General features: G+C 39.6%; 2 protein-coding genes across 2 annotated transcripts; both read right to left on the bottom strand.

Annotated features, from left to right (window-relative positions):
* Positions 1–13347: 13347 nt before the first annotated feature.
* On the bottom strand, positions 13348–13881 carry LOC133737943 (uncharacterized). The gene has a single exon (XM_062165402.1). It carries the CDS (start codon positions 13879–13881, stop codon positions 13348–13350), a length of 534 nt encoding a protein of 177 aa, XP_062021386.1.
* Positions 13882–20101: 6220 nt separating this feature from the next.
* On the bottom strand, positions 20102–23326 carry LOC133739485 (alcohol dehydrogenase-like 7). The gene is made up of 10 exons (XM_062167267.1): positions 22997–23326; positions 22763–22899; positions 22607–22656; positions 22037–22365; positions 21803–21885; positions 21628–21703; positions 21375–21439; positions 21156–21251; positions 20918–21082; positions 20102–20825 (listed from the first exon to the last, which is right to left on the bottom strand). The coding sequence occupies exons 1-10, from the start codon at positions 23046–23048 to the stop codon at positions 20706–20708; spliced, it is 1173 nt and encodes a 390-aa protein (XP_062023251.1). The 5' UTR covers positions 23049–23326; the 3' UTR covers positions 20102–20705.
* Positions 23327–27071: the final 3745 nt, after the last annotated feature.

Genomic DNA, 27071 nt, shown 5'->3' with positions numbered 1-27071 from the left:
TTATCAAACTAGGAGTAGTAATAGGAGAGAAGGTTCTAGAATTCCTAATCATAGATGGATTAATATTCCTTGTAACATTAGAATATGTACTTTGTAATCCCTATATATAGGGCTCCTATTCTCAATAATATGTTTGACAATTCTCTCTACAATCTCTCTCAAAATCTCTTTTCCTTAAACACGTTATCAGCACAAGCTTTAATCACAAACCAAAAACCAAAAACCCAAAAATCTTCTTCATCACCGCAGCTCCTAGCCCACGCTAGCCTCACCTGCGCGCCTGCCCCTGCAGCACCTACGCGCCACTGCGCACGTATCCCTGATGCCCCTGCAGCACCTACGCGCCACTGCGCACGTATCCCTGATGCCCCTGCAGCACCACTGCACGTCTGCTGCCCCTGCATCACCAACGCACACCAACTGCATCCTTCTCCTTTCCTGTGCACGTCCGTCTGCTTGCAAGCCCCGAAACGTCTAGTTCGGAACCTCAGATCAAAATCCTTTCTTCATCAAAGTTGTTCATCTCTGTCTCTTCCATCTGACCTCCGAATTTCAGCCTTATCGGAGTTGTTTTGAGACCGGTACACCAATCGAAGTGCAAGCTGTTCAGAAGAGAATCTGTTCCGAATTTCATCAAGTAAGTTTTAAGTTAAAGTTGCCGCTTTTGAAATTTAATTTCCTCCTTCTTTTTCTTCGGGGACTTGCAACCTCCCTTCTTCTACATCCCACCTTTCTTATAACGTGGGTTCGATTCTTGAGAAAGCGGAATCGTGGGGATTCACGCAATTAACGAACTAAGAGCGTTCGTAAGACTTCGGACTAAGAGCGTCCGTAAGCATCGATTTAACGAACTAAGAGCGTTCGTAAGCTACGGACTATGAGCGTTCGTGAGCATAGATTTTGACCATTTAAACATAATTGTTTCGGTCTAATCCAAATATTCTTGGAAATCGATTTCTTGGTAGCATTAAGGCTCAGAAATCTTATATTAGTTTTCGTGGAAGCATTGACTCCGAAACTAATACGTTCTTGCTTTCCTTTCAGGATGTAAGACTTGAACGAGCTCGATTTTACTCCATTGGATTCTACGGGCACGGGATATTTATTTGCCTACAATCCAAGAGCCCTGTTCTAAAGGAACCGCTCAAGACTCACAAACTGAGATAGAAAATTCCAGGGCATTTACCCTGATGAAGCGCCACATGAAGATGGCCCTCCAGTTTGAGTACATGAATGAGGATAATGCTAACAACCTTTGGGTTGCGCCTAGTGAACGTTTTAGTAACATTCACAACTTTCCGAACATAGAAGCACGATGGAATAATATATGCTTCACTATAACTTTGAAAGAGTTATGAAATATTGTTCGGATGCTCTCTGCATCATATTATTTATGTATGCTTGTGGAAAAACACAAAATAACAAATTGATTGAGAAAACCCTAACATGCCCATAGGAGTCATGACGTTGAGGGTATAGGGTTGGACACCTTGGCGCCATTTTTGGCCATGATTGCACTATTCCAACGCCATTGGTTCTAGGGACCATATGTATTGTGTCAATACACCTCAATCAAGAGAGCATCCTCTTCATGGTATTTTATGGAGTACCTGATCAATGGTAATATATCGAGCTATAAAAGACTTTAAATCTGGCGATGAAGATAGAATGCCGCAGATTTTTATTTAGAATAGTCTTTTAATTTCCAAGAATTATGTAATGGCAATTATGCCTTAATCAATAAAATGACTTATTGGATTATCTCTTTTCCTCTAGGCGTACTCAATTAAGTATGATGTCTAGGAAAGTAATTGAGATTAGTGGTACTTAAGAGAGCTTTGCTCCACCGACATCTCTCTACTTCTCTGGTCATATTTAATTGGAATTACCGAACAAATTGAGTGACTACAATTTGTCTAATGTTTGATTTTACTTTGGATTAGATTATGGTCACGAAACTTTGATGTAATCATTGGCTATTATTAATAAAGTATCGATTTATTTTATCTCATGTCATGGACATATTTTTCGAACTTTATTACTTCAAAGATATAAGAGCCAATGGTTTTCATGTGGAAACACATTGTGAGAATGGACAAGAGTTCATTTGCATCACCTCTAATGACTATGGACATAAACGAGTATGAGAGAGACTTATGTGTCGATCTAGTGGGTTGTATGCAACCACTATTCGAGTAATTGAATCCAATCAAGTTATTTGATTTATGGGATTCTGACACATATAGGCTTTGACATGACCGTCTGGGACACCCAGGTCGTGATATGATGATCCGTATATTAAAAACTTCACATGGACATCCATTCTTCAGAACGAAGAGAAGTAAAAACCAAAAATTGGTTCGAGGAGATGCACCTGCGCCTCACGGCGCCAAGACTGTGCAAGACCGGCCACTTAGGGCCGGCGCCGTCTACCCCCTACGGCAACAACATGGCATTGACTCCATGGATCATTGTTTGACTCCTCCTTCTACTTCTAAAGTCAATTGTGACTTCATGGCTAAACCAAAATCCTCATTGGTTGTCTCTAAAGCCCATCATTCGTTCTGCAAAGCCTGCTCTTTAGCAAAATTAGGATCGATACCATCCTATGCAAAGGACACTAAAGAAAATATACCATTCTTGAAAAGAATTCAAGGTGATATTTGTGGACCTATTCAACCACCATGCGGACCATTTCGATACTTTATGGTGTTGGTTGATGCATCGACACGCTGGTCACATGTCATGCTATTGTCCACTAGGAACGCTGCATTTGCTAAACTCCTAGCACAGATTATTAAGTTAAGGGCTCACCACCCTGATCATCCTATTAAGTCTATAAGGTTAGACAATGCTGGGGAGTTTACATCAAAGACTTTTGATGATTATTGCATGTCCATTGGGATTGAAGTTGAACATCCAGTTCCTCATGTTCACACCCAAAATGGTCTCGCAGAAGCCGCCATTAAACGACTATAAATGGTCGCTAGGGCATTGGTAATGCGCACCAATCTCCCTATTTCTGCTGGGGCTATGCAATATTGCATGCAGCTGTGCTTATTCGTCTGAGGCCTACTGCCACTCAACCCTTTTCTGCGTCCCAGATGGTGACTGGGTATGAGCCTAATGTCTCACACTTACACATATTTGGGTGTGCAGTTTATGTGCCAATTGCGCCGCCACAGCACACCAAAATGGGTCCTCAACGACGATTAGGCGTTTATGTTGGATATGACTCTCCAACTATTGTCCGCTACATAGAACCCTTGACAGGCGATCTCTTTACCGCAAGATTTGCGGATTGTCACTTCGATGAGACAGTCTTTCCGTCGTTAGGGGGAGATAAGAACATCAATGTTCAACAGGAACGACAGGAATTGTCGTGGTCTGTCCCCACTCTGTCTCATCTTGATCCCCGAACCGCACAGTCCGAAATTGAAGTGCGGAGAATTCTCGATCTTCAGAACGTAGCAGAATCGATGCCTGATGCGTTTTCTGATATCGCAAAAGTGACGAGATCACACATACCTGCTGCAAACGTGCCTGCAAGGATTGATGTCCCTAAAATCAGAGGACATGACGCCATCTCAAGGGAAATTGAGCATGGCGCCAACGTCCCCTCTCACAGTGATGGTGACGTTGTGGCTAGGCCCATGGCTCCTGCCAGGAAGCGCGGGAGGCCTATAGGTTCGATGGATTCTCGCCCAAGAAAGAAAGCGAGTTTGGCACAAAATAATCCATTAATCATCGATGTGAATAATCCATCTCATGAGAATATTCCGGATTATGGTTATGTCCGAGAGACATCATTGGGGGACGCTCCAATGTCAGAACCAACTCCAGAGAATAGAGAGATCTCCATAAATTACACTAGTGTACATGAGATGATGGATAGAAATTCTATGGCAATTGATGATGCGTTTGCATATCATGTTGCAAAAGGAATCATAGAATATGATGATATCGAACCTCGCTCTGTTGAAGAATGTCAACATAGAGCGGATTGGCCTAAATGGAAAGATGCGATCCAGGTTGAATTGGATTCACTAACAAAGAGACAGGTATTTGGGCCTATAACGCAGACACCCCCAGATGTAAAACCTGTTGGCCATAAATGGGTCTTTGTTAGAAAGTGTAATGAGAAAAATGAGGTGGTAAGATATAAAGCCCGCCTTGTGGCGCAAGGTTTCTCACAACGCCCTGGAATCGACTACGAGGAGACATACTCTCCCGTAATGGACGTTATAACGTTCCGCTACCTTGTCAGTTTGGTAGTTTCCGAAAAACTTGACATGCAGCTTATGGATGTGGTTACAGCATATCTCTATGGGGATCTAGATTCAGAGATATATATGAAGGTTCCAGATGGACTTCAATTACCCAAATCAAGTGGCTCTAAACCACGGAGCGCGTTTTCAATAAGATTAAAACGCTCACTATATGGATTAAAACAATCCGGACGGATGTGGTATAACCGTCTAAGTGACTACTTATTTGGGAAGGGATATATTAACAATGAAATATGCCCATGCGTGTTCATTAAAAGAACAAGTTCCGGATTTGCAATCGTAGCAGTTTATGTCGATGACATGAACCTAATTGGAACTCTAGATGAGTTGAAGGAAACTGCTAAATAATTGAAATCCGAATTTGAGATGAAAGATCTTGGGAAAACACGGTTTTGTCTCGGTTTAGAACTCGAGCACCGTAGTGATGGGATTTTGATCCATCAGTCTGCATATACTCAGAAAATCCTAAGGCGCTTTAATGAAGATAAAGCAAAGCCTGTGAGTACTCCCATGATCGGTCGTCGTCTTGAGCCCGGAAAAGATCCGTTTCGTCCAAAGGATGAGGACGAAGAACCATTAGAGGCCGAAGTGCCCTATTTAAGTGCAATAGGTGCATTATTGTACTTAGCTCAATGCACAAAGACCAGACATCTCATTCGCAGTGAACTTGTTAGCTCGACATAGCTCTGCGCCAACATGCCGCCATTGGATTGGTGTAAAGACAATCTTTCGATACCTAAGAGGTACGATTGATATGGGCCTATTTTATCCCTACAGAGAGAAGAGGAATGACGGAAGAATGGGATCGGACCCCATTAGGCATGGAGCCGCCGTCCACCATAACATAGTGGCCGGCCATGTTGCCGCCAACGCCGCCACCACCATCAAGGGTGGCCGGCCTCACCCTATCCCCCTCCATCAAAACGACAATGATGTTTTGATGGGTTTTGCTGATGCAGGGTACCTCTCTGACCCTCACAAAGGTCGCTCCCAAACGGGTTATGTCTTTACCATGGGAAGCACTGCGATATCTTGGAGGTCTACAAAGCAGACCCTTGTTGCTACTTCCTCAAATCATGCAGAGATTATTGCTCTACATGAAGCCGTACGAGAATGTATATGGCTAAGGTCTATAATAAGACATATTCAAGGAAGTTGTGGTTTGAAGTCTACCACGGATGAACCTACATGTATTTATGAGGATAATGCAGCTTGTATTGAGCAAATGAAGTTAGGTTTCATCAAGGGCGACAACACCAAGCACATATCGCCTAAGTTATTTTATAATCAGCAACAACAAACACTTCTAAAGATTGAAGTGAATCAAATCCGATCAGAGGATACTGTAGCAGACTTATTCACTGAGTCGTTACCTAAATCCACATTCGAGAAACATGTGAAGAGCATCGGATTGATAAAGTTATCCGAACTCCCACGATTGTAGCAATCAGGGGGAGATATCGACATCATGGGGAGTTATGATGTCTACATGTTCGATCTCGAAGAGTGAAGGATGTGTTGTGCTATTTTTGTCCTTCGACCAGGGTTATTTTTGTCCCACAGGGTTTTTGTTACCTGGCAAGGTTTTTAACGAGGCAACGAATGAAGCGTCACCACCAAGTTTGAAGCGACACAAGGGGGAGTGTTGAAGGAAAATCGACTTAGTGTGCCTTATCAAACTAGGAGTAGTAATAGGAGAGAAGGTTCTAGAATTCCTAATCATAGATGGATTAGTATTCCTTGTAACATTAGAATATGTACTTTGTAATCCCTATATATAGGGCTCCTATTCTCAATAATATGTTTGACAATTCTCTCTACAATCTCTCTCAAAATCTCTTTTCCTTAAACAAGGCTCAAATATAAGACTATTCCTCCATTTCCAAATGAACCAACATATATAAATAAGGACCAAATTCAGTTTGCCCCCTTCAACTTTGGGGCAAACATCAGTTTGGTCCCTGATCTTTTTTTTTAATCATGATGGTCCTTACACTTCTAATTTCAATCACCCAAGTCCAAATTTTAAATTTGACTACGAAGATGACGTCACAAGATGAGTTGGAACCGACAAGGATGGTCTGTTGGTATATATACCGCCTAGGCACAAATATCGGAAGCACAAGACTCACTGGCCACTTAAAGTAACGCCAATAAAGCCCAGACATGATGCCGATACCATATACTTGTGGTATCGAGTAGACCACAGCTAGTCCTACATTGGAAACAAAGGGGTGACAAGTTCATCCCCACACTATAAATACATGCCTCTCCACTCATTTAAGGTAAGCCACCACTCTCCATTTACTCATACCTAGTCTTCATTCTCACATGTATCTGACTTAGGCATCGGAGGGTGGAAGGTCGGCTAGCTCGGTCTTCCCTCTGACCTCTGTTCATGGTTGATAGGTATCGGATCTCGGAGATGGAAGCTCTCACGACAACCCTGTTTCTACCACTGAAACATTTGGAGCTAGAAGGAGGGTAAACAACACATTTCCCCGTTTCATTTAAATGAAAGGCGATCAATGAAATGCGATCAAGGCGAAATGCTTAAATGAAAGGCGACCAATGAAATGCGATCAAGGCAAAATGCCTAAATGAAAGGCGATCAATGAAACACGATCAAGGTGAAATGCCTAAATGAAAGGCGATAAATGAAACACGATCAAGGTGAAATGCCTCAATGCGATTAGGCTAAACACATGATCGAGATGAAACAACTACAAGCATAGTTGTGGTAATATAGCCTAGCACTATCGCATAAAACACCCAATATTGCCACCAAGCATGATTACGACACGCTCTCCTTTATACACGATATTGCCATATGTTATCTCTCCATTATATGATATCGGCAAGAGTTATCTTTCTCTAACACGCGGTATCGCCCTGTTTTATCTCCATTACACGATATCGCCATATTTTATTTGTTCATTACACGATAGGATATCGCCATGTCTTATCTCCATTATACAATATCGCCATATCTCATCTTTATCCATTATATGATTGCATGCCACCACATGCAAAATAGAAGGCTGTCCCAAGCATAACAATAAAGATTGATATCGTCAAGTACATTCCAGCCAATATCGGCTACATCATTACAGCCACTATCAGTTACATTCATTATAGCCATTATCGGCTTCACGCCAAAATTATACTATCGCCATATGCAAAAATGGGCTGACATAGCCAAGGCTATCCTTGCACACACCAAGTGTATCGAGTACACCTTATATTGAGCATACCTGATGCCATATGCTAGCAGACTTTGGTCTAAATCCTCTGACCTCGATCTCGGGGGACTGGTTACCCCAAGGAAGACACTCTCGCCAAATGTCCAATGAATGCTCGCGCCGTTTTTACTTGGAAAATGAAATCATTACCCCAGTCAAGACTCCTCTTAGCTGGGGACTTGGGGGACTGTGAGTAATGGTTGTACGGAAGTCACGTGCCGAGAATGCTCACCTTGCACTTCCGATATTTCTACCATGACAAACTCCCCACCCAAGAGAACTCTTGACCGGGGACTTGGGGGACTTGTTGGTATATATACCGCCTAGGCACAAATATCGGAAGCACAAGGCTCACTGGCCACTTAAAGTAACGCCAATAAAGCCCAGACATGATGCCGATACCATATACTTGTGGTATCGGGTGGACCACAGCTAGTCCCACATTGAAAACAAAGGGGTGACAAACTCATCCCCACACTATAAATACATGCCTCTCCACTCATTCAAGGTAAGCCACCACTCTCCGTTTACTCCTACCTAGTCTGCATTCTCACATGTATCTGACTTAGGCATCGGAGGGTCGAAGGTCGGCTAGCCCGGTCTTCCCTCTGACCTCTGTTCATGGTTGACAAGTATCAGATCTCGGAGATGGAAGCTCTCACGACAACCCTGTTTCTACCACTGAAACATGGCCCACTATTTAGATTTCAACCCTCAGTTTGGACGAAATGTCCAAACTACCCTTAATACTCCATTCCTCGTCTCTCTGATCCTAAAACTCGAGAGATCCTCTCTCTCTCTCTCTTCACCTCCACCATGTCTCAACCCGTCTCGACTTCCCCCTCAGATCACGACCACAATAACTCTGACCCGCCTCTATAGCCTGTTGCAGGATCTCCAGGATCCAATTCAAAATCTTAACCAGCTCCCCACCTCGCCGAAGTTCCTCTTTGTCGAGAAGGCCCGCCTCCAGCTCCACTCCCGGGACGAGAAGCTCACCTTCTACACTGGCTGCACCTACCTCGCAAGCGCTATTGGCTGGGAATCTGTCGGCGACACCACGAAGCTCAGGATCGATCAGGTTTCATTAGGTAGCTGGGTTTCATTGAAAATTAGAAATTTGAATTGGATTTCGGAGGTTGAAAAGCGCGTGAAGATGAGCATAGAGGTCGCAATTACAAGGGGGATCAAGTCTTGTTTGCATAACCGGTGAAGTTTGCATCTTTGGATCGGGACGTAACAAATTGCTCACCCGGTGTTTGTGAGCTTCTGGGATGGTGGAAATGGCGGAGGGGCTAAGGTTGGTGGTGGGTTTGTTGGTGTTCAAGCTTTTGGTCTTGAAGAAATTCAAGGTGGTTTTGGTGAGAAATTTCAATTTGGTGGCGGTTTGGGTGGTCTAGATGGTAGTGGAGACAATCACTTCTAGGCGAATGAAGGCCTTGGATGTGAAGGAATGCAAGGCTTATTTGATAGAAGTGGTCAGTTTTGGGGGTGGCGAGGCCTCTGGTAATGTTGATAGTCAAGGAGTTCAAGGTTGTTTTGAGTGTAAATGCATCTGAAAATGGAGGTGAAATTGGGGAAACTCGAGATGGAAATGGTGAAGATAGAAGTGGAGGTGGATAAACTCGGGTTTTTTTTTTAGGGATAATGACCATTTACACAATTTTAGGATAAAAATTGCCCACTTACCCCCAAACACTCTAAGAGATTGCTCATTTACCTAAACACTCTAAAAGATCATTTCCCTAATACCCAATTAATTATTTTTTTATTCCTTTTTATTTATTTTTGGGACATTTTTACCCTCTCCTTCTTTGTCACTCAGAGAGAGAAGTAATCGGAGACCTTGCCGGACTCCGGCGACCGATGACAGGAATCCGACGACCATTCACCGGAATCCGGATACCGGACTGGTGACCGGATTCCGGCGTCTGAATTTATTGCCCCCAAATAATACCCAGTAACCATATTATTGCCCCCAAATAACAAGTTTATTAGGGATCAATAATTAGTGAAAAATGAAGTTGTTTTTAATTTTGAAAGTTTTGGTAGGTTTATCCAAATAAATAATCTTATTATTGCCTAATAAATATTTTATTGCCCCCCAATAATCTTACTATTATCTTTCAATAATCGTTTTATTGCCCACTAATGATCTTATTATTGCCCAACCAAATCATAATAAACAAAACAATAACTTCTAGCAACATCCCATATTGAAATCGGCCAATTTTTTGGAGAAACAAACCACCGCAATCAAAGCCCAAATACAGCATATGCTTACCCCTCTTCTTCCTTCAGCGAGAGAGAGAGAGACTTACAGACACATCCAATGACATAGTTTTTTTTTTTTTGGCTATTCTGCTTGGTCTGGGTTCTCTGCCTCTAAACATTGCAGAGAATTTGGGACATGGCCAAGCAACAGACAATTTCTTTCCAAAGCTTGAATTTCCCAAACCCAGACCAAATCTCACTGGTTTCAGAAGTCCACTAGCAATGACCCAGGCATGCCCTGCACCAACACTACCGTCGCACCACCCCTGCCGGATCACCTCCAGTGGTCGACCACCGTCGCTCCACTTCTGTCCCGCCGCCCGACTAGGTTGTCCTCCAAGCATCGCGCCCTAGCCACAGTCCGACCACTGCTGCACCCGATCAAGTAGCTTTACTAGAAACCCTACCACCCCTGCCAGAGCAAAACCCTAGAGGACACCATTGCTGGAGCTCGGTGGTGGTTATAGACGGTTGTGGTTTCGAGGAGCAAACCGAGAGTTGAATCGGTGGACGACCGGAAATTTTCGATCTGCAGACATGGAGAGAGAGAGAGAGAGAGAGAGAGAGATAAATCAGTGAGGGGGGAGGAGAGAGAAAATCAGTGAGGGGGGGGAGAGAGAAAATAGATCGAAGAGGGGAGGGGGGAGAGAGAGAGTTGAATGTAATTTATTAATTAAAATAAGGGCAATACTATCAATGGATGTTAGATTGGGTAAATAGGAGTAAAAAACTCTTAGTGGAGTAAGTGGACAATTTTTATCCTAAAATTGTGTTAATGGTCATTACCTTTTTTTTTTTAATCTTTTCATTGTTAAATGTTCATTTTACCCTTCTTGTGGGCCATGCTGTCGGTGCCAACTCATCTTGTGACATCATCTTCATAGTCAAATTTAAAATTTGGACTCAGGTGATTGAAATTGGAAGTGCAAGGACCATCATAATTAAAAAGAAAAATCAGGGACCAAATTGATGTTTTCCCCAAAGTTGAAGGGGGCAAACTGAATTTAGTCCTATAAATAAATAGCTCGCTCCATCTTAAAACATTATAGCAACTGGTATGACAATGCAAGTTGGCAGCAAGCCATCCATCCCACTCAAGATTGCAAGCAGGAGCCATACTAATAGGGATAATAAAAGCATTCCAAACCTGGCTAGCACGAGGGCAGTCCCTTAGTAGATGTAGCATAGATTCAACGTCATTACCATAGAGCACATAGAGGGTTAGGGGCAATTTTCCTTTTGATTCTTTGGAGGTTGGTGAGTAGCCTTCCTTGAATAACTATCCAACAGAAACATTGGAGCTTAGGAGGAATCTTTAGCTTCCAAATGAATTTCCAGACAGAGTCAATAACCAACTCATTAGAATAGAATAATTGATAGGCAGATTTAACCGTGAACACACCAGATGAACTATTGGACCATATTTGCTTATCTGGAAGATCGCCCCAAATACCGACTGGGATCTTGATAATTCTCTCTAAAATTTCATTGGGCAGTAAAGCATACAATTACTGATATCCCAACCATTACCACTCCAAAAATCTTGGACTTTCAAGTCGAGATTGACATCTGCATCATTCAAGGCATGATTTGATAATTTACCAACACCAGCCCAATTATCGCCCCCAAAAATTGTAGAAGCCTCATTACCAATCCTCCAGGATAAACCTCGTCGTAGAAGAGATGCTCCAAACACAATACCAGACCATGTGCTTGATGAACCAGGAGGTTTTTCGTAGTTTGGATCAAGGGAAGGCTAGAAGTTTTCAGGTATTTAGCACTGAGAACCTTAGCCCACAAACCTTGATCATGTTGTTGAAGTCTCCACCCCACTTTAGCCAACATTGCTTGGTCCATATCATTGGTTTTTTTAATTCCAAGCCCACCCTTAGCCTTTGGTTTGCAAACTGTATCCCACTTAGATAAGTGAACCTTTTTATGACCAGCAATGTCACCGTACCCCACAGAAAACCTCTGTTGAGTTTATCAAGTTTCTTGCATAAATGGATGGGAAGTTGAGCTGTCTGCATGGAGTAGATGGGCATAGATGAGGTCACGAATTGAATCAGCGTAACTCTTCCGGGCATATTAAGAACTTTGCTTTTCCAAGACGCCAATCTTCCTTGCACCTTATCTAGAATCCCTGTATAAGTTGTTTTAGAGACTCTAGAGTGAATCAATGGCATTCCCATGTACTTGCCTAAGTTTTGAGTTATTGGGGATCCAATGATCCTGCCAATTTTTCTTGCAACACATCTATTGGTGTTGGGGGAGCAATAGAGAAGAGACTTATCATAATTCACCGTTTGGCCAGACAACTCACAGAAAATATCCATGCATTTTCGAAGAAACTTGGCTTGCTTTGGAGTGGCTCTGGTAAACAATAAGAGATCATCTGCAAAAAAAGAGAAATGGGGGGCCCTGATCAGCTGCAGTGTCGTTCTACATGATCCATTGTCCAATGTTTTTTTTTGGGGGATTTTACCTTATTTTTAATTTCCGTAAAATTACAACTTAATTATTTTTCCAAACATTGCACTGTTTCCTAACAATGGAAAAGTAATCACAAAATTTTAACCAAAAAAGGAATAGTAATCACAAAATGAACCGTAGTAGTGACAAAATTGGTATTTATAATTGGAAATAATTCTTCTTAAAGAAAGGTGTATTATGCTGAATGTGTATAATTTATGTTGGAAAATTAAAATGTTACTTAATTCTAAGGATGATGGAAGGATTCAGTTTCCCACATTTTCCCATGCAACAGGAATCTTTTCCTAAACACTTGCCAAACATGAAAATGGTAGCAATTATCGCTCTCTAGCCTCAAATGAGTCAAATCCGTGAGAAGTTCAAAGGGAAAAAAAAAAAAACCCTTATGGTTACTGCAGCCTGCAAGTGTACAATTTCTCAGATTGGAGAAATTCATTATACTTTCAGTCCCCGGATGTTGGTACTACTCTTTATACTGCGATCGATGACTGTTGGCCACAGCTTATTCTTTCCATTCTTAGATCTGTTAGAACTTGAAGTGAACTCATCATTATCTATGATTAAGTAAACTGTCCTAGATAAAACGATATTCTAATTAATAGGAGATATAAGAGGAGTACTATACCTAGAGACCGAATAAGCTAAATATATCAAGCTTTATTGGTTAGGGATTCATTACTTAGATTACAAGGAAATCTGTAAATCAGTGATACATTAGGACACTTATTGGGATGACTTGATTCTTAAGAAATATCTTTATGGGAGGATTCTTAGGATTAATCATCTGATATAAATTAAGTGCTTGGGGTCCCTGTTCTCTCTACAACAATAAGCATAAGTCCTGCCCCATTGAAGGAGCTTGAGATTAGAGAAGAGCAGAAGACCTTGACCTAAGTAACTGCACGTGATCATGTCTTCAATTCAAGAATCAGGTATTGTGTTCAAACCATGTAGCACTAGTTCATGTTCATATCGATTCTTATGTGTGTTTATGTTTCGTGATTTGATCCTTGGATTATATATTTGCTCATTCAGTCCAACAATTGGTATCAGAGCCAGGTTCCCTTCTGAGAGTTATAACTGGTTCTAAGTCCACTGAAACTGCTAGGTAAGGAATGCAGTGCAACATGCACCACCTGGTCATCATTGACTCCCATAAGTAGCTCTCTAAGCCTAGCATTTATGTTGATAAGCTTCAATAGGTGCTCTCTAACTCCCCCAGTACCACTGTACCTAAGATCATGGAAAGCCTTAGATAGTCTTGCAGCTTCAGCTTTTTCACTCTCCTTAAATTTTCTTTCTATTGCCTCCATATAGTCAGTGGCTAATTCAGGCTCCTCAATACTACCTCTCACTGTGTCAGACATGGTATTCCTCATAACATTTTTGGCCATCCTGTTAGCCCTATACCAAGCTCTAGCCTCCTTTCTATCCTCTGCAGTACTTTCTTCAGTTAAGGGTTCAGGTTGGTCATCAGTGAAACAAAGATCCATATTCTCATGCATCATCAAATAGTGTTCCAGAGAATTCTTCCAAGCTCTAAAATTAGTGCCGTTCAGAATTAGAACATTGTTCAAATTCATGTAAAGATTTCCTAGGGAGCAAAACAAGAAAAATAATGTAAGTTTTAGTTTCATAAAAAAAAAAAACTGAAAATCTTGACATAAACCATTCTGCACATTAAGTGTTATTTCTTAAGCAGTTCATAAAACACACAACAGAACAATGTCAGAGATCAAAAGCAAACTAAACACCCCAATATCAATATCAGGCAACACTTTTAAAGCAGAAGACAAGATATTCTGAAGTTTCTTGATCATTGGACCACAATAAGTGAGTTCAAGTTATATTAAAGACAGTCATCATCTTAGTGACAGAAGAAAAGTCTTTAAAATCCATATATGAACTCAAAAACATGTACAATGCTGTTTTACAATTTAAATTTTATAATTCAAAACTTCTTTGGAAGACATAATTTATATGATTTAAAGAGTAAAACACAAACTGGTCATTCTTTAAACTTAATGAGTTCCTTGTAAATATTAACAGAAAATTGCTTTGTGCAACATGTATCTACTAATATTCACTGAAAAACACAGACCCCAGTGAGGTTTCAAAACATATCTTAATCCAAAATAATTTTGGTCACTGTATTGATAACCTGCAATTTTCTTAAAGAACGCAGAACACACATATCGGAAGATCTTAATTCTAATCATACACGTCATATTTCAATTGCAGATATAGAATCCTCACAACATATCAAAACACAATCTTCAATACATGTTCACAGATATACCAGCATACGATTCAAAAATCACTCAATCACAGAACAACCATAGTATGTAAATTTCATCCGGTCACCATCTACTCTAGCCTAGGTGCACGCCGGGAATGCTTCTAGTGTTCTTGTGCTTCAACATAGATCAAAAAATACTTTGAATCGAAATAAAATTTCCAGAAAAACCTAACCTTGAATCCTTACAATTTGCTGCATAATTTGTTAGCGGAAGCATGAATCTTTTAATCGAAAACAGCAAGCAATTAATTCAGTTTCTTAATCCGCAGTGTTTGGAGTCACGAATTCCATAGAGGACATAAACGTCCTCTGCGCTTTCAATCCCAGACCAAGAACCCTAATTCCCAAATCGTATATAACCGTTAGAGTATAACGGTCATCTGCAGAGGGATTCTGAATGAAGTTTGGGTCCGGGTCAGCGCCTGCGGGTTTTGGGCCGAAAAGATTTCTTAAATTTGGCCCACTCGTGGCCTGTTTCTTTAGCAAGGCTTAGGTTTGAAATATAGAAATTTTTCTGAAAATAAAACTTTGGTTCTTCTAAATTTTGATTAATCAAAAAACGATTTATGTTTGTGAAAACCTTTTGGCTCTGATACCAATTGTGCTGATGAGGAAGAGAGGATGAAGAAAGATAAGGAACCTGGACCGTAGATGAGCTGATCTCAATTTGTGTTGATGAGGAAGAGAGGATGAAGAAAGATAAGGAACCTGCAACTGCAATAAACCTAGTAGAAAAGCCAAAGTGGAAGAAGAATAAGCTTAAAGCCACTAAGACCATTACCAAGCCATCTGGAAACACTGCAGCAAAAGCCAATAAGCCTTTCAAGTTCAAGTGCTATTTTTGTAAGAAAATAGGACACATGAAGAAGGACTGTTCAGGATTTAAAGCATGGCTTGTGAAAAAGGGTAAGATTAATTCTGTTAATCTTTTAGAAACCTTTTCTTTAGAAGTTAATTTTGTTAACATAGAACCTCATTCATATTGGTTAGACTCTGGCAGTCCCTTACATATTACAAATTCATTGCAGGGATTCATAAAGAAGAGGAAGCCAAGAAGTGATGAAGTCAACATCTACGTTGGCAATGGAATGAGGGTTGCAGTGAAGGCAGTAGGGACATTAAGATTAGATTTGGGGTTAGGAAATTTTCTGGTTTTAGATAGTGTTTATTACATTCCCTCAATTAAGAGGAATTTGCTTTCTATTAGTCTTTTGGTCAAGAATGGATGTAACTTTTACATTGGTTCTAGTGGAATAAAAATTTTCAAGAGTTCTCTTGATTTTTTGCTTAATGATTATTCAGTGTTTGGTTCTGGTGTTATGATAAATGACTATTTGAAATTGAATTGTTCATTGCCTCAACAAGAAACTTTACTTGTTGAAAACAGTAATAACACATCAAGTAATAACATCATTACTGGTGTTAAAAGAACCTTACATGATGAAAAATCAGCATATTTATGGCACAGGAGACTAGGCCACATTTCAAAAGATAGATTGCAAACACTTGTTAAGAATAAAACACTGCCAGAATTGAATTTTACTGATCTTGAGAACTGTATTGAATGCTTTAAAGGAAAAATGACAAACTTAAGAAAGAAAGATGCTAACAGAAGCAAGAAACTGTTAGAATTGATACACACAGATATTTGTGGACCATTCAGACATAGAACTATATGTGGAAACGTTTATTTTATCACATTCATAGATGATTTTTCCAGATATTGCTACATATACCTGTTATCAGAAAAATCACAATCACTTAAGGCTTTTAAAATTTTCAAAACTGAGGTTGAACACCAGTTGGATTTGAAAATTAAAATTGTGAGGTCTGATAGGGGGGGAGAGTTTTATGGCAAATATACTGAGCAAGGACAACAAAAAGGTCCATTTGCTTTATATCTACAAGAAGTAGGCATAAAGGCTCAGTACACAACACCATATAATCCCCAACAAAACGGTGTAGCTGAGAGGAAAAATAGAACTCTATTGAATATGGTAAGAAGTATGATGTGTACTTCTGGATTGCCTAAAATGCTTTGGGGAGAAGCATTGAAAACTGCAAACTATCTTTGCAACAGGTCCCCAAGCAAATCTTTGGATAAAACACCATTTGAAATGTGGTGTGGTAGGCAACCTAGTTTACATCACTGCCATGTATGGGGTTGTAAAGCTGAGGCAAGAATTTACAATCCAAATTTAAGTAAACTCGATCCAAAAAACTGTGAGTTGTCATTTTATAGGTTACTGTGAAAAATCAAAGGGTTATAGACTCTATGCATCACATCATTCACCTAGAATTTTTGAGACACACCAAGTTAAATTCTTAAGTGAAAGTGTCTGCAATACAATTTTTGAAGATTTGTCTTCTGATTTTGAAGAAATTGCAGAGAATGTGGATAATGTTGCAGTTATGCCTAGCAGTCAAGGAAGTTCATTAAGCTTGGATACAGTAGAAAACCTATATCAAAATTCAGTCCCAAATGTAGATAATGTGATCTTAGAACCAGGAAACTTAGATTTGGAAATGGCTGGACCTGAAATTGAATTTGAACCGGCAGTTGAACCTCAACCTGCACCTGAACCTGAACCACAACCTGAGCAAGAGCCAGCTCAAAATCCAGTTCAGGAACCTAGAAGATCCCAAAGAGCCAGAAAACCAAAGTATGGTGGTGAAGGTGACATTTATGAAGTTTATTTGAATGAAGTAGAAGCCACATTGTCAGATGACAATGACCCCACCTCTTTCAAACAAGCAATTGGAAGTGAAGACTCTGATGCATGGACTCAAGCTATGATTGTAGAGCTTGATTCCATGTACAAGAATGGAGTGTGGGAACTCGTGAGGCCAAAGGAAAATCATAAACCTATTGGCTGCAAGTGGGTTTTTAAAACCAAAAGAGATGCAGGAGGTAACATAGAGAGACATAAAGCTAGACTAGTTGCTAAGGGTTTTACACAAAAGGAAGGAATAGATTTTACAGAAACCTTCTCACCTGTTTCAACTAAAGATTCCTTTAGAATCATAATGGCTCTAGTAGCTCATTATGATCTGGAATTACATCAAATGGATGTAAAAACGGCTTTCTTAAATGGGGAGCTGGAGGAGGAGATCTTCATGGCACAGCCTGAAGGTTTTATTGAACCAGGAAAAGAAAGCATGGTCTGTAAACTTAAGAAATCTATTTATGGACTCAAACAAGCTAGTAGGCAGTGGTATAAGAAATTTGACTCAGTAATTTCATCTTTTGGTTTTACAGAAAATCTTGTTGATGAATGTGTTTATCTCAGAGTAGTTGGAAATAATTTTATCTTTCTTATCCTGTATGTAGATGATATTCTCCTTGCTAGCAGCAATGTTAAATTGCTAAAAGACACTAAAGCTTTCCTGTCAAAGAACTTTGACATGAAAGATCTAGGAGAAGCATCATATGTACTAGGAATTGAGATTAAGAGAGATAGGAAGCAGGGACTGTTGGGATTGTCTCAACAAAATTACATTTCAAAAATTCTTAAAAGATTTGGAATGGAAACCTGTGCTAATGGTGAAGTTCCAATGTCTAAGGGAGATAAGCTAACAAAGAATCAGTGTCCTAAAACTGATATTGAGAAAACTGAAATGGAGTCGATACCATATGCTAGGCTAGTAGGGAGTCTAATGTATGCACAAGTCTGTACAAGGCCAGACCTGTCATTTTCAGTTGGAATGTTGTCCAGATTTCAGTCAAATCCTGGACATGAACATTGGACAGCTGGCAAAAAAGTTTTGAGGTATCTGCAAAGAACCAAAAATCATATGCTGGTGTATAAACGTGTGAATAGACTAGAACTGGTTGGCTTTACTGATTCTGATTTTGCTGGGAACTATCCTGCATCTATGAAGTCCACTTGTGGCTATGTGTACATGCTTGCAGGTGGAGCAGTAGCTTGGAAGACAATGAAACAGTCTTTAATAGCTACTTCCACAATGCAGGCAGAGATGATTGCTATATATGAAGGTGTATGTGAAGGACTATGGATCAGAAATTTTATTTTAGAGACTAAAGTGTTAAGTGAACTTGTTGATGGGAAATTGAAGGTATTCTGTGATAATGAAGCTGCAGTATTTTTCAGTAAGAATAGCAAGAGGTCAAATAATTCCAAGCATATAGACTTAAAGTTTTATAGCATCAGGAAGAGAGTGAAAGATGGTGAAGTTGAGATTTCTGGAATCAAGACTGAAGATCAGCTAGCAGATCCATTTACAAAAGCCTTATCAGTAGCAGTTTTTAAAGAACATTCCAAGAACATGGGGATTTTGTCGAGTCTGAGTGATGCTTGAGTTCAGTGGGAGCAAAATGTTTTAAGAAAAATCGTTTTTAAGTTAGTTTTTATTTGGCTCAATTTTAAATTTCTGTGTTTAGTTATGTTACAGAAATTAATTGTACTATATTTTGGAATTAATAAATTGAGGTATTATTCAAGTGATATTTACAGCTTATTTATTCATTCTTTTGTTTTGAATATTGAGATTGCTGTTATTTTACCAGTTCTTTGATCAGGTGGATTGGTATATGCATATATTCAGTCTGGAAGCAAACTGCAATCCACTGGTGTTTGGTTAAATATGTTTGCATTATGTTTTGATAGTCAAAAATGATTAAGTTTGGACTGTTGTCAAGCAATGTCTGCAGAATGATATATTTTGTTGCTTGATTGTATCATATCAGGAAGTTAAAATAGTTCATGTGAAATGCAGTAGCTTTTACTTGTGGTCTTGAACAAGCTTGCTCTTTTGAACTTGCTTATTTCTAGATTCAGTATTGGATACTGTGTTTTGACTGAATTGAATGAATCTAAGTACGCTTGTATCTCAGTGCACACTTTAGCTATTGTTGGAATAAGTTTTGGTTCAGTACAGTGCATAGACTATGATGGTTCAAGTGGGAGATTGTTAGAACTTGAAGTGAACTCATCATTATCTATGATTAAGTAAACTGTCCTAGATAAAACGATATTCTAATTAATAGGAGATATAAGAGGAGTACTATACCTAGAGACCGAATAAGCTAAATATATCAAGCTTTATTGGTTAGGGATTCATTACTTAGATTACAAGGAAATCTGTAAATCAGTGATACATTAGGACACTTATTGGGATGACTTGATTCTTAAGACATATCTTTATGGGAGGATTCTTAGGATTAATCATCTGATATAAATTAAGTGCTTGGGGTCCCTGTTCTCTCTACAACGTACAATAAGCATAAGTCCTGCCCCATTGAAGGAGCTTGAGATTAGAGAAGAGCAGAAGACCTTGACCTAAGTAACTGCACGTGATCATGTCTTCAATTCAAGAATCAGGTATTGTGTTCAAACCATGTAGCACTAGTTCATGTTCATATCGATTCTTATGTGTGTTTATGTTTCGTGATTTGATCCTTGGATTATATATTTGCTCATTCAGTCCAACAAGATCAAATAGACAACTTTGCAGTAACGAAATCCTCGAGGCTATTTACTGGGCATGTTTCTAAACAGGAAGGCTCATTCCAACAGTATGAGATTCTCTTATACAAGATTAATTATATAAAAACCTAAACCCCACAAGTGACGCATATAAATACCAATAGCCACCACAAGCTCACCATCTCAGCTTTCACGTTTGTACGTAGTGCCTGTTGACAGCAATCTAACTAGCTCCAAGCTACTGAGCTTGCAGAATAAACACAATGGCATCGCAGCGGCTATGGTAAAGCAGTAAAGGAGACATTGATAAGTAACAACGGGAAATATGATGAGAAGAGCCACAATGTAATAGCAGGCCTTACAAGTTACAAACACTAATTCACAATATAATGCAACTTTCAAGGAGTACATGCAGCAGAGATACAAGGCGCACACATACTCAACATATTAGGAAAAACTCACTTCGATGAGCTGTTATAGCATGAGATCCACGAAAATTGAACTTGGGGAAACAATGACTTGAGTATGCTGTAGTTCTATTGGTTTTATCAATATATTAGGGAAACTGCTTGCAGCTTCCACTATCTAGATGGCAGTTCCTTATTAATTAAACACTGAAATCTTGCATGTGAAAGGAGAGGCTGTTACTAATGGAAGTAACTCACTGATCATTCATACAGATTACACATCGCAAACATTTCCCTTCAATGAGTAAATCAAAAGCTTTGTTAATGTCCTCAAACGGCACTTCATGTGTTACAAACTCATCCAGTTGTAGTTCCTGATGCGATGAAAGGCTAAAATGTTAATAGGGAAGTTAAGCGAAAAGCAATTAATTAAAATTAATTAACAAAACAGTTACTGTGAAATCACCTTGTTGATGTAGCGATTGAGGAGAATAGGAATATCCGATTTGGGTTTGAGTCCTCCAAATAAGACTCCAATGAGGGATTTGCCAGTAGTAAGGATATCACGTGAAGAAATGCTCACCTGTGACCCTGGCTTGTCCACTCCTAACACGATTGTTTTTCCCCAACCCTGAAAGATATTTTGTATATTGTTTACGTGCGTTGGCTATATATACAGTATATATATCTAGAGAGAGAGAGACCTTCCGGCAACAAGCATAAGCTTCTTGCACCACTGATGCCATTCCCACACATTCAAAGCAATAATCTGCACCCCCGTCAGTCATCTCAATTATCACCTGCCACAAAAAAACATATCCATTCCAGAAATGAACTATTAATCTCTAAAACAGTTGTGCAAAAGAGTACTCTAGCAAATGACGAATTACCCACAAACTAGGGGCATAGTTCTAGAGAAAGACCTCGCTTGCAGATTTATTCTCAGAATTGGCAGCTTTGACGAAGTCAGTGAGTCCAAACTTTTTCCCTGTGTCAATAAGAAAACAATTTTATCACCCAAATCCCTTGCGAAATGAAACAGCATAGCACAATCAGATGGCATACTCCTCCTATGACGAAGAGCATCTCTACCATACATTGGCATGACAACAAAGCTCTTCACTGCCTAAAGTGACTAAACTCAGATACTTCTGAATTCTGATAAGATCCACATACCAACTTCAAATTTGTCTTCGTTCACATCCACGCCGATAATTCTTGTAGCTCCACAAAGTCTTGCTCCCTCTGCAACCTGGATAATTTAGCGTGGCTGTGAGCATTCTCATAATTAAAAATGTGCAGGAGGAAAAGAAGTATGAAACGCATCTAGACCAAGGTTGCGAATGCATACAGCTAATCCAATTGAACCGAGCCCGAATATAGCCACAGTTGATCCTGGCTCTACATTTGCCGTTCTCCATGCAGCACCAACCCCTAAAACCAGATTTGTGATTAATGTATTCTAACTTTTGGTTAGATATGACCACGTAACTTCACAAGCGCGCTGCCGGGAAAGGATGGCGTTTTGCAAACCATCACATCAAAACAAGAAAGTACCAGAAAACAATACAGATTTCAAGTCTACCTGTTGATACTCCGCACCCTAGAAGGCCTGCAGCCTTGGTAAGAGGTATTCCAGAATCAATCTTTGTGACATGAGCTATGTCTACCACTGTATACTCACTAAAACTAGACACAGATAGGAAATGGTATATAGCCTCGCCTTTGAGGTCTGTGAATCTGCTTGTCTCATATCTTGGCATAAAATGTGAGGACTTGAAGGGTAGTTTTGAACATAGATTGCTCTTCGGTGATTTGCAATCTCCACATTCTCCACAGTCTGCCATGAATGTTGGGATGACAGTATCTCCTTCGCTTACCTCGTTGACATCCTCCCCAACACTCTCCACGACCCTACAAGGCATAAACATTGATCGAAAACCATATCAACTCCATGACCAAAATATGTAGTTTTCTGCAACTTTAATTACCAAATATATGTGATCCTTAGTCCGTATGGATGTTTCTCTTATTAACAGTTCAGTTTGAAGACAAAAAAATGATAATTAATGTCGGTGATTAAACTAACAATGTGGTCTAATTTGGTTTTGAAAGATGAATTAAAGCTACAGAGTACAGAGTGTTGGATGCTCACCCGATAGCTTCGTGACCGAGAATTCTAGGGAACATTGCAGCAGCAAAGTCCTACAACAACAAAACCAAACAAAATAAGATCGATAAGCATCAACAGCTTGTTAATTAGTCTAAACAATGGTATCACGTATATATTCTGAGGTGTGCTAAAGTTAACCTTTATCTTCCAGAACAAGAGATCACTGTGGCACAGAGAAGTATAAATAATTCGAATGCGTACTTCATGAGGCATCGGCGGTGCCACTATGATCTCTTCGATCACCAGAGGCTCACTTGGCCTTCGACACACCGCACCTATAGTTCGTAACAGAATCAGATAGGCAACATATCAGTTTCAGACCATTCATCAAAAGTTAACGAATGCAAAAGTACTAATATAAACAAATCCTACCTCTGCATCTAATAGGCTTCCCTCTACTTCCACCGGACACTTTCTCAGCCATGGCTTCCACAAAGATACCGTCTTTGATTCTCTGAGAGTGTGATGACTATTTATTTGGTTAGCCCGTGTCTAGTTTGGAGTGTAATACCTGCAACATACATATAGATACAAGCTCAGACTTCGCTCTCTTGGTTTTCTCGCAGCTCAGCTAAAATATTTCCGAAAAGTCGAAAGCATTTGATTGGAAATTGCTAATGGAAGGAGTAGGTGGGTTGGGAAAAAGGAATCTTCATGTGGGAGGTGGCGGCATTGTTTAAGTTTAGCTTTGTAGTTTGTGCTCAACTCACTTTGGCTTTCGTTTCCGACCTTACGTACGGATAAGTCGCCAAGTGGAAGTGACACAGACTTTTGTCTTTACTTCTCTTAATACTGGGGTGAAATGGGCCCGGTTTCAATATGATGCAGAGGACCGGGCCAAAACTCAGATCAATGATTAGCTCAAGCCCATTTCATTATTCCTAATAAGTTTTTTTTTTTCTTTCTTTCTTCCATATGGAGCTAAAGAAAATCAATGATTAATGATTAGCTCAAGCCCAGAACCATCTAATATTCTATCTGGATCTATATATGCAGTTCTGGGGGTAATGAAATGGGCTTGAGCTAATGAAATCTGGATCTGATGGTTCTGGGGGTAATGAAATGGGCTTGAGCTAATCATTGATCAATGATTAGCTCATGCCCAGAACCATCAGATGCAACTAGATTAGTAAAGAACACCACTTATTATCGTTAACACACATAAATTAGAGTAGATCACACCCCTTAATTCAGAAACTTGATTAATTAATTGTGAGGCGCAAAGTTGAGCAATTGCTTGGAGCGGAGCCACGGCTTGACGACAACCTGAGAATCAAACAACGAAGGAGCTCCTCCATTCCTGACGGTTGAGAACTTGAGATAGTACTTGATCCCCGAAACCACCTGAGTCTGCGCCTCCACCACCTCCCTGAACTGAAGCTCTTTGCCGCCATTGCTCCACGAACAAAGGGTTTTTCGACGGCGAGAACCAAGCCGTTGAGTTTTCCGTTTTCCTCAAACCCAGAAAAGCAAAACATGTATAGTCCATGGGGTTTTCCGTTTTCCTCCAAACCCAGATTTCATATCCCACTTTTGCATCTAATCCAAGCCAAATTGGAGAAAACAAAGCTCCAATTCCAAATGCCCAGGGTCATGCATATTCAATTGGTTCACCAACATATTCAAACAATGGTCCATGCTCCATGCGCAGAACAAGAGTTCTAGGAGAGGAAGAAACAAATAAAAAGCAGACAAAGAAAAAAAGTTTTAGTAATTTGACCAAAATATCCTTGATATAATATGTTATTTACGAGATTTCAATTGATAAAATAAATAGAAATAGACCGAATGACTAAAGTGATTGACAATATCTAACTTGAGTGACTAAAGTGATATTTTCAAAAGTTGAGTGACCAAAGTGTCGAACAGGTCATAGTTCAATGACCATTTGTGATATTTTCCCTATTTTTCACAAACAAAATTTTAAATACAACCCCTCAATTACTTAATGCACATTCCTTATATTTTTTTGTCTCATTTTTTCATTAAACTTCCATCTATGCCCCTCCTCATTAAATAAATGAATGAGAAAAACTTAAAAGAAAAAAAATAGGTCGGCTATGTATCATAAATTTTTATTTAATACATTATTTTTTTTTATTGTAGAATTAATTGCTAATTAATTTCGGAAAATATCAATATAATTACCTTTTTTTCTTTCTCACATAAATGAGCTTGATATATCACCAGAAAATTGAATAACTTAACTTTCTTACCTTTATTATTTTTCAAGTTGAAAAACTTGATCTCTCACCTAAACCCTAAAAACCTTCAGGTTGCAAATTTCTTCTCGTCCGGTAGCGCCCGGACGTCGGGTCTAGCCTCTGGCCTCCCGCCGTCATGGGGTTTGCTGCCGGACGGGATAACTACTACCCATGGGACACCGTCGGGGGGATTCCCTCTGGTTTTGTCAGTTGTTTCGGCTGGGATGGTGGAGACGATGGTGGTCGTGCTGTTCGGGCCGGTATTCTATCCCCGCTGATGGGTTTCTTAGATCACCGGCGTGATGGATCTTGATCGATGGCGGTGTGCTTTGCAAGGCTGGGATCGGGGATGGTTTGGTCCGTTGTGATGTAGGTGGCGGCGGCGTGGCTTGGGCGACGGGTGATGCAGGTCGTGGCGGTTTGGATCTTACACCGACGGCGCCGCCATGGGTTCGATCGATGGCGTTGGGCAGTCGGGGAACTCGAATCGAAGGATCTCTGCCGAAAGACGACGTACGACGAGGGTGATGGGAAGGATGACGGACTGGGCCCAAATCGGCCTGCTGGGCCTGGAGATCTCCTTGGTGACTACCCTGTTGGGCTTAGTTGTTGGGCTGAGGTGCTACCTTAGTCCATTAACTTCTAAATTTGGGCTAGGGTTTAGACTTTTGGCCCAAACCTATGTTTTTAGCTTTTTGTCTATTTACCATAAATTTCCTTGTATTAGGAACCTAACGAGTGTAGTTTGGCTTGTCTATTCGCTATGTTTTTTTTCCACAGCTTATAGGCTCGCTTTTAAATGAGCGATAAGTTCAAATATAGTTGGTCTATCCTATGTGCCACTGTGGCTCCTCCATGAAATCTTATTCTGGCCATTATTATGTGTCAGCGGGTGGGTATGACCTTCTTAGCATGCGCTATTATCAATGGAATTACCATTATTTCAAAAAGTTGAAAAACTTGATGCCTCTAAGATTTTAATATTCAAATTATGTCAATATCTTCGTGATTGAATATTGATATAGTCATGGTCAATATTAAAATGGGTAAAGAATGAGCCATGGTAGTTGTTTTGCAAACAAAGTAATTGATCATGATGTATTCATGTATCCAAGATATATTTGATGGTTTTATAACTTCTTTCAATGAGTTTCAACCAAAGACCCAGCTTGCTAATTCTTCATATTGACTACAATTATTTTATCTGTCATTGACGTTCACTTATGATCTTGAAGAGACGTCAATTGTATTATGAAGACGAGGAGAAAATTTAACCTATAAGAAAATATTTAATTAATATTTTGATATATAAAGCATTTAATTCTTATTTTATTTTTGTGGACTCTTCTTTGTTTTTGTTTTTGTTTTTATTTATTTATTAATGAGTAGGGGTATAGATGGAAGTTTGATGACAAAAAAATATAGGAGTGTGCATTAAGTAATTGAGGATGTGTATATAAAACTTCTCTTTTCTCAAGCAACAAGAATCAGTTCCTTTGCACTTACCAAACATGAAAATAGTAGCACTTTCCGCTCCCTATCTAACTTATGTACTATGCAGCCGACCAGCCTTACTCTTTCTCATACATATATATCTGCTAGTATGAATTTTTTTTTTTTTTTTAAAGAGCTAGTATAAAATTTACTAGTTCATAGTTTCACGTACATCTAATTGCTTTAACCTTATGGTTCGACTGCAACCTGGAAGTCTTACTATATAATTTCTCAGATTGGGGAAACTCGTCATACTTTTAGTCCCCAAAAGTTGGTACTACTATTTCACAATTAACATTACCGGATCTTTACAAAAAGATGAATTCTTTCTGCTTATGCTGCACAGCTTATTCTTTGCATTCTTATATAAAACAGACAACTTTACAATAACGAAATGCCCTGAGTCTATTTACTGAGCACTCAGCATCTAAATAGGGAGTCTCATTCCAATATTTTTTTTTTTTTTTTTAAGATTTTCTTATACAAGATTAATCTAAAACCTATGACCCTACAAGTTCACCATCACAGTCTTCACGTTCGTAGAGTTTTTTATTTTTTTATTTTTTAATTCTTTAAAGATGAGCAAATGATTTCACTCCTACTCCCATAATGACTTGAACCCAGAACCTGAATCCTAAGTAGTGGGTGCTCTAACCACTGAGTTAACACCACATCGTCACGTTCGTAGAGCTTGTTGACAGCAATACTCTAATGGCTACAACAAGCTCAAAAGCTACTCTTTGACCCAA

Source organism: Rosa rugosa, chromosome 3 (genome assembly GCF_958449725.1).
Source record: "Rosa rugosa chromosome 3, drRosRugo1.1, whole genome shotgun sequence".
Classification (NCBI taxonomy): Eukaryota; Viridiplantae; Streptophyta; class Magnoliopsida; order Rosales; family Rosaceae; genus Rosa; species Rosa rugosa.
This window is presented reverse-complemented; position numbering and strand designations above follow the sequence as displayed.